The sequence below is a fragment of the Phyllopteryx taeniolatus genome, chromosome 18 (genome assembly GCF_024500385.1).
Source record: "Phyllopteryx taeniolatus isolate TA_2022b chromosome 18, UOR_Ptae_1.2, whole genome shotgun sequence".
Lineage (NCBI taxonomy): Eukaryota > Metazoa > Chordata > Actinopteri > Syngnathiformes > Syngnathidae > Phyllopteryx > Phyllopteryx taeniolatus.
Window position 1 is genome coordinate 12,534,162 of NC_084519.1, and position 9,019 is coordinate 12,543,180.

At 37.7% G+C, this 9,019-nt stretch overlaps 1 protein-coding gene across 2 annotated transcripts; it reads right to left on the reverse strand.

Annotated features, from left to right (window-relative positions):
* Positions 1–1,271: 1,271 nt before the first annotated feature.
* On the reverse strand, positions 1,272–3,720 carry LOC133468642 (enhancer of rudimentary homolog). 2 transcript variants are annotated; one of them, XM_061754794.1, is made up of 4 exons: positions 3,578–3,720; positions 3,264–3,351; positions 2,115–2,235; positions 1,272–2,041 (listed from the first exon to the last, which is right to left on the reverse strand). In XM_061754794.1, exons 1-4 carry the CDS (start codon positions 3,578–3,580, stop codon positions 1,945–1,947), a joined length of 309 nt encoding a protein of 102 aa, XP_061610778.1. In that variant the 5' UTR covers positions 3,581–3,720; the 3' UTR covers positions 1,272–1,944. The 2 variants fall into 2 exon arrangements, with proteins under 2 accessions (XP_061610778.1, XP_061610777.1); XM_061754793.1 differs by having other exon boundaries at positions 1,272–2,047.
* Between the last annotated feature and the right edge of the window lie 5,299 nt (positions 3,721–9,019).

Here is a 9,019-nt window from a genome sequence, read left to right on the forward strand (position 1 = left end):
GAGTGCGTGTGGGGTAGACTGGGTGTGAGTTTTTAGCTGATAGCAGCTCTTCTATAAATGTGCAGTCTGTTACGCCTCATGGTAGTAAAGGCATTACAGTACTGAATGGTATCGTTCATTTCAAAGAGCCGGTTCTAAGAACCGGGTTGTTAGCGACCGACACATCAAAACTTCTATAGCCAGCAGAGAGAGCTTAGACCATTCAAATCAAAATCAAAATATTCTTCATGCTCAGCAGAGTATCTCCACTTTCAAATTTGCGTCACTCATTTGCGCCATTGGAGGGCAGTTAGCCATGAAACGCCTCTTTTCTAAATTTAAGAATATTACTGTCTTGAGACATGAAATTGCTCCTTTGCCCAAAAATTGATAATTCTAAACTGGTAGAAACCTTTTTTTTTTATTATTATTCAAGTGCTGAGTGGACAATAAGACCCTATCCAACTTGTATGATTCAATCCAGTAAATAAGGAATTAAAACATAGTTTTCATGTGTTTCAATAGGCCAATAGTGGCCACAATAGAACCAAAAGGAACAACGTGATGTTAACAGAAAATTACTGATATATTTTAAGATATGAAGCTGGAAATCAGATATCCCCAGCCTTGGGGAGCTTCATTACATTTGCATTAACACAGCTAAAAGGGTTTGAAAGAATAATAAGAAAAATACACCATAGACACCATAGAGCCAAGAGGATTAGTTCCTAGCTAGACTTGGCTCGACATTCATGGTAATCATTACGTGTTTCCATATTCTAAAGTATGCTAAGGTTGTGACCTGAGTAACAAAAAATACTCAATTAGCTAATGAAAACAACTGAGAAAATACACCATTCTTTTTTTCCCAGATTAGACAGAATTCTGAACACCAGATGCTTGGTTTTTAGGCTGGCACAAGACACAGCGCATTCGCCACAAATCATTCTTGAAGCCGACAACATCATTCTCTTAGCCATGGATGGGAAATATCTTGTTTCGCCAAATCTGTTATGTAATCGTTGGTAATGCTCCCTGGTTCACGTTCCTCCATGTCGCTGCTTTTTGTGTTTTATCCCAATCCATCAAGATCTTGACCGGAGTTGCCTTCACCTCTTTCCATTCAGGTTTGTTTTCTTGTGTCATCATCCACAGTGGTAGAAAAACATAACAAGCCTATTTTGACAAAATAACGTGTACCAGTAATCTGTTTTCAAATGTAGGGAGTCAAAGTCAGAAAAATAAATACTCATGTACAAATACCTAAAAAAAAACTCACTAACACCGTTAGGCATTTTTTACATTTCAAAATACTTTTGAAACCATTTAATGTAAAAATTTTGCACATTCCAGCATCCAATTTAGTAAAAATGTTCATGTAACAGGGCACCATTTACAGAATTTCCCCCGTTTTAGCATGTGTGTATCTGTGGTGAATTCATCCAATAAGACCTTCTATATGTATGAGTGCACACAAATTAATGCAGACTTTCAAATGACAACAGATATGTTATAACTTTAAAGTTGTTTATTAAAGAACACTCCCAATACCAAAATGATTACATTTGAATCAAAAGAAAACGGCCCCACAATGCCGTTTCCTTGGAATCAGATCGAATGTAAAAACAAACAGTTTATCCCAAAAAAAAAAAGACAGAACCACTGTGGTCAGAATAACATAACTCTTGTAAATTTCGGGGAGGTCAAGTCCCACAAATTTTAAATATACTGCAATCAAATACAAACCAAACGTGAATTGGCTTGGTCACGTTATTGAGAATAGCAAGTAAAAAAAAGTGTAACCCAGTTCGAAACTACAAGGCCACAGCTAGGTGACCCTGACCCAACATCATCATAGAACATCGTCCTCTATCGCACAGAACTCTTGAGAAGTTTTTGAAATGTAGCTGTGCTCCATACATTCCTTCGAGATGCATTTAGAAGGACAACCTGAAAATCATCTGTTTACTTCCCTGCTTGGTGAGCTTGACGTCTCAGCAGGACGTAAATCTTCTCCTTGATCCAGTCTTTGTTGTACGGCTGGTATGTTTGGGTGTCCGCTCTGTAACTTCATATGACATAGGTACATAAATTTGGATCAATGCAAATTAACACTTGAGTCGTATGACACTTACACAAGACAGCTCAGGTCTGCCAAGTCGTCAATGAAGTCAAACAACTGACTAATATCGTATGTGATGGATGGACTGTTTGGATTCATCCTCTTGAGATGCTCTTCATACATTTTGCACACACCTAGGAGAAAAATGAAGGAACAAAGCCATTAAAAACTGGACTGGGCAATATGGCCTGTAAATTAAATTTCAGATTTTCTTTACATGTTTCATTTGTTTTTCTCTTCTTCACTTATATAAAAAGCAAAGGACTGACATTATTCAAAACATGTTTTGCTTGTTTTCTCCTTCTACAATTCGCTTTATTTCTCCTGATACCAAGCAAGCTTTGAAACAGATTTTTTTTTACAGCAGATCTTTTGCATCAACTTCCACTGAAATAATAAAAATACGTCTTTTTCTTTACATGTAATTTCATAAATTATTCCTCTTTTGGGGGGGGGGGGATCCTTTTGTCAAAACATCCATGTAAAACGTGATCAAATTTAACATAAAATGAGTCGTCAAACTGCATGGCTCGCCTGGAGACTTCCAGCTCTCTCATGTTCTTTTCTCACACAATGTTGTACAGGTGAGGCAAGGCAACCTGAGCAAAATATTTGCAGCATGGAAGACATGACTCAGGTCAAAAGTTTCCAGCATGTTGATAAATCACTGCTTTTGTAACGTATGAATGGGCAACATGCCTTTGGCAATGTTCAACACAATTGACTCTGCTATTGCCTGTCATATATAAAAAAAAAAAAACATGTAACAACATGTGTATTCAGCTTCTGTTTGCTTCCTAACAGGAATAAGGGTATTCATTTGAAAAAGTCAGAAAAGTTGCCAAATATGGTGACCAAATCGCTAAGTTAACATTGTCTGCGCTCATGTAAACTAGCTCCTCTCTGTTTGTAGCCATGTTGTTAGTGCACATCAGTGGGAACACGGTTTAAACAACGTACGACAGCCGCCAGAAAGAAAACAAAAACGTCCTAATAAATAAAACGAATTAAACACTGTACTCAGTTAATAGCCCAGTCTTGTTAAAAACTACACTTAGCTGAGTCAATAACAAGTGCGCAGTACCGTTGCAAACATTTACCAGTACAGATGTAAGCCACGGGTAGAAGTTAATTCGTTTTTTTAATAGCAAAAAGTCCTGACCTTCCATGCATTCATTCACCGACTCGTAGTCAGCATATGTCCGGCCTTCGGGTCTCTTGGTGGGCTGAACCAACAGGATTGTGTGCGACTGGCAAATGGACAAAAGTCAACGAGTGAGACATATTAAACATAAAATACTTAATGATGAGTAGATAAACTGTGCATAAAGAAGTTCATTATTTAGATGTTTTTCGTAACTCCTTTGACTGAGTTAGCCAGCTAGCTCGGTAGCTTAGCTGCAGCTGTCCATCCACGGCAAACTTAAATAGGGTGCAAATTTACTTGGTCGAGCCTAAAACGACGTATTCCCTTACCATGTTTGTGTTGAATGTAAACGTTGCTAATAAAAAAAAAAATGCTCTAAAAAAAATTGGGCTTCGCAGCACTGTACGATTTACAAATCCACTTGCTTTGTAGCTGTTTATGCTAAGATAGCAAAGGGAAGTGAAGTGATACATTTCCGGTATCAAGAGAAGGGGTTTCAAAATAAAGTGTTGTTGTCAAAGTAAGAATGAATTCTTCATTATATATTGTTAATTAACATTAAATTAACATGGTTTACTGTACATCACTATATTCTTTATGATGGTATTCTTTGTCAAGGTATTTTTTTGCAATTAGCACGTTGTAAATAATTTAATATGTTTTGAAGTAGTATTAGACTAAACTGAACTAACTGCTGTATTTATGTGTACTATGCGCTATATAGTTTTGGATTAGTGGTCTTTAATACATCAATAATACAAACAATTTGAAATTTAAATTAAAAATGGCCCTTTGAAGCACAAGGTGCACGTAATAGTGGTCAGTACATCGGCCTCACAGTCGAGAGGTTCTGTTGTGGAGTTTGCATGTTCTCCCTGTGCTTACTTGGGTTTTTTTTTTCTCCAACTAATCTGGCTTCCACATATTAAAAATAACCAAAAACATGCATTTTAGGTTCATTGAAGACTAAAGCTTGTCCATAATGTGAGTGTAAATGTAGGTTAATTGAAGACTCTAAAGATTGTCCATAAGGTGAGTTTAAATGGTGTATATGTGCCCTGCCATTAGCTGGAGATTATTCCAGGGTATAGACGAGATAGCCTCCAAATCATCAGTAACTCTTGTGAAGACAAGCGGTATGGTAAATCAACTGATGGAAAGGCCTTTTGAATAAAAAAATAAATGCTACAAAATTTGTTTACATTATTTAATTTGGGGAATCACATTGTGTTATTTTGTCCCTGACACATGGGCCACAATACACAACAAAATATATAAAAGTTACCAGTATCAAAAAATATGTGAATAATGAATAGGATGACACAGCAAACAGCTGGGAATATATTTCCCATTATATGAACAAAACAAAATTCAAATGAAAGGAGATAGTGGTGAGTTATATTTGCTTTGTAACTTTATAAAGACAGTACATAAACACACTGTATGTAGTCTCAAATTTCATGGACATATGGTAAAATTATGCATTACATTTTAGGATGTGGCTGCATATGGAGGGTGTCTGGCCACAAACTCACATGCTCTCTGACATGCCTCAAGAGAAACAAAGTTGTTAGCATTGCCCTGGCAGCTTCCAAACCAAAGCTCTTTACATTTGGCAATGCTTGTGCTGTAATAGAAGCGGCTCTTCCAGGTGGGGCAGTGACAAACCACATCGTGATTTTTTTTTTTTTTTTTTTTTTAGTCAAACAAGTTTAGTCAAGGGCAGCATAGTATTGCAGTGATTAGCATGTCTGCGTCAAAAGGTTCTGGGTTTGAATCTCAGGTCAGGTTTGCATGTTCTCCCTGTGCTTGCAGGGGTTTTCTATGATAAGTATTTTATAAAATACTACACTCGCCATACACTTCATTTGGTACACTTGTGCAATTGAATCAGTGCCAGAAAAAAAGCTGAATCGAAGGTTTTGCCTTTAAAAACATAATATTGATATCATTTGATTCATACTGAGAGCTCTTTCTCACCTCATTTGAGGAAATATATGTAAACGTGCAAATGCAAGCAAATAAATCCATGTTCCAAAATGAATATTTACATTTATGTTGCAGATCTGAAAGGACTTGGATGATCCCACACAGTTATGACCCCCATCCATCCTAAAAAAGGGACAATGAGATCATATATTAATGGAAATTATATGCACAAATGATTTATCTCATTTGTCTCATGCCTGTATAATGCTTTATGCATAACTGTATATAAAAAAAAACATTTGATCTAAGTTACCCAAGTCCTCTCTATGCTATATCTACATTAATCGTGTTATTCCCCCTCCATATAATAACAATATACATGCAAAGGGAGTACATTGTGGCCTAACCTCCATCTTACCTTAATGTAATACATTTCCTGGTCCTCATTGCAACTCCGGTGCCACAAGAGCGGGTGCAGGGGCCAAAGGGGCCAAACTTCCCTCAGCGGTCTTGCAGTGACTGTGATTGCTGCACGTGCAGATGTAAAAACCTCACTCGGTCTTAAGGGCTCACATGTTGTACAGTAGATATACATACGTAGACTGTATACACTATGAGTGTATGAGACTGCAAGCTACTCCCCATATAACACATCACATACAATATAGCTATAATACTATAGCTGGCACATTCGCAGTGCAAGTATTTCGGGAACATACTGTACATACTGCATTTCAAACATTACCAGATGTGAGACTCACACTCAAAGCGGGTGCAACCAGCAACTGTAGGAGTGCCAAGACACTCAGCTTATCCATTTAAAAAATAATAATTTTAATCACCAAGAGGCACTGTAAAAACATTTGAGGATAGACATTAAATATCACTTTTTTACTGTATATGTATTCAAGTGTATTAACTAAAAATATAGCATTACTATTTCTGTGTTTTTAAAAATATTTTAATCCATACAATACAGTTTTATCACCGAGTAGTTTAGAAATAGAAGCTGTTATAGCATACTACCAAATTTTTGTCCCAATACTTTTGTCAATATGGTGTCATACTGTTCTTATTGTATAACCTTCGGGAAGAGAACGCGCAAATGGTTGAACTCCAATAGAGCTGTAGTCCAAATGTGATGCGAGTCTTAAAAGTGAGGCGACACACACTCCGCTTTTCTATCCTCTTCTCCCCTATCAGCACTACACTGCGGCCAATGAGGTTCATGCATACTTCTATAACATGAAAGGTGTGTTTATGGTATGCGGTTTCATGTATGGGGGATTTTAACAGTCTTATCATTTTAATAGCCACGTTTACTGCAAAGTGAGAGGAGCTTTTTTTTATTATTTATTCTAATGGTTTTATACAAGAATATTGAAATATTAAAGCAATAGTCATAGTCGTTTTGAAAAGCATATTTAGTATTAGATATGCTTCTAAACAAATACGAATACAGCAACAACAAAGAATAATTAGAATTAAGGTAACAAACAGAATCTTGCATTGCACAAATGAAAAAGATCTTCTGGGAACTTTATTGCAATAATATTGTCCACAGCATGATTGCGTTCTCTGATGTTAAGAATTAGATGAAGTTATTTCCTTGATGCAAAATCATTTAAGCATTTTATGTGAGATTAGCATCAATTTCAAGATGCAACCTGTTATGAGCAGAGGCACTTCAGCTTTGTTTAAGGAATAAATGTAATTCTCATACTAACAGCAGCCGCTAGCGGGCTCCCAATAAATTGTCACCAAGTGAAATGACCAGGGGCATCACTAAACACAATACTACAAAAAACTTGACTTAAAGTCCCTGTAAAGTAAAATTAGAGATTTGTTTCTAAATACATTATACTGTATAGACCATAAAAGTTGTTCAACAAAGCAATCAGGTTCCAAAAACAGGGTCAGTTCAAGTGACTCTGTTAATCGTCTTTTGAATTACATTTATTTGAGTATGATTTAAAAAAAAAAAAAAAGAAATTAAAGACAGGGATAACATTTTTGGGCCATACTGTTATCATTTTTGACAGTGTTGGGCTTGTTGTGACCAGATTTAATATTGAAGGCTAGCATGCCAGTAATATGTTTAAGATCTCCTTTTAAGCATATGTAATTGTGTTTCGGATTTACTGAGTAATGGCAATAGAGAGTGACTTGGCATACATTGTTGTCAGATACAAACCAGACCGTCATATGTCAATCTTGTCAGTGGATTATTTTGGAGCAACTCTGTAAGGATCTGACTTTAAAACATCTATGCATCTATCCATTTTCTATAGCGCTTGTTCTTATTAGGGTGGCTGGTAAGCTAGAGCGTGGCCTATCCCAGTTAACTTAGGGGGAGAGTGGGGTACAACATGGACTGGTCCACTGCATACTTAAACTCACACATTCAAATCCAAAAGCAGAGCCATTATTCTTCTACCACGAGGCCTAAAGTCACTCTGTGTCCTTCAAAACTGCTTGCTCAGCTTCTCTACTTCCTTCTCTCTGGCCTCGAAGGCGCTCTTGGTGATGCAAATGTCCTCCAGGGCTTCCATGATCTCCTGCATTTCTGTGGCGAGCTCCTTGTAGCTCTCCTTCAGCTCATCCTGCTGTTGTTTCAGCTCCGTGGCAGCGTCAAGCAGCTCTTTGGCCTGGTTGCTACACTGGCTCCTCAGCTGCTCCACGTCCGACAACATCATCTCCATGCTACTCATCAGCTCATTCAAACCCTCGGCCGTCACCTCGAATGTCGCCGGGCTGTCGTCTAGTTGGATGTTGTCCGCCTCCGCCGCCGACGTCCCCGGCGCTGATGTCCACTCCGCCGATGTCCCCGCAACTGGTTCCGGTTCCACCTTTGAGTCTTCTTCCATGACTCCCGATGCTTGAGTTGAGTAGCTGGAAGACAAGTGGATCATTCAACTTCTGACGTATGGGCTGCTCAGCTGGTGCCGACTTTAAGCTCCTTGCAGAGAGTGAAAAAGGCACTTGTAACTAATCTGCTGTGCTTGGGCACCAAAATATGTGTGTGTTTGTGTGTGTGTGTCCAGGTGCCCACTGGTGTGCTGACCTGTAATCCATTTAGGGGAGCTATCCCAAGCGACACCCTCCAGACGGATTAGCGGCCGCCCTCAGCCTTGACACTCAGGTGCACTCTCACAATACAGCCAACCGAGCTTTTCATTTCAATTATATTTAATACAGAGCAGTGACTCGATGGTGCTGACTCTTTGTCCCAGCAAACTGCAAACGTTTTCGATTCAGACAGACCAGTGGGTGTGCCTGCCACGTGCATTTTTTTTGGGTTAGCCCATTTGCTTAATGAACTCTTCCTAGCAACAAGTGATGTATTTGAGTCCGAGTCAGTATCTAAGTCGTTTTGTCTTTCACATCTGATTGTGTGTTATTTTATTGTTTTATATTACTATCCAGTTGCATCTCAATACATTAGAATATTGTAGAAAAGCTACCCTCTTTCAGTAGTCCCATTCAAAAAGTAAAACTCACACAATAAAAATTAATTAAACGCATCGGAAAATACTTTTCAGTAGGTCTTCCTAATTTGTACATAAAAAAATCATTTAGATTGTTTCTTCTAATTTCTTGAAATGGTGACTTTGGGCATTTCGTTGGTTGTAATCTTTAATCTTCAAAAATATAAAACATACATCATCATTAATATTTCACTCTGTTTGTAGTGAATTCATATGTTATGCTTTTCGATTGAACGATTGAAATGAATTAAGTTTTCCTTGATATTCAAATTTATTAAGATGTACCTGTAGTACTGTAAAAGGATGCAGTCTATTGTAAAATTAAAATAATATCTATCAGTTGAGACAGCTTTG

Bases quoted from the DNA above. Each gene is read 5' to 3' on its own strand.
- LOC133468642 (XM_061754793.1), bottom strand. The intron at 2,236-3,263 runs GTCAGGACTTTT...TTTTTCTCCTAG, and splicing joins GGTGAATGAATGCATGGAAG to GTGTGTGCAAAATGTATGAA. The intron at 2,048-2,114 runs GTAAGTGTCATA...TGTCATATGAAG, and splicing joins GCAGACCTGAGCTGTCTTGT to TTACAGAGCGGACACCCAAA.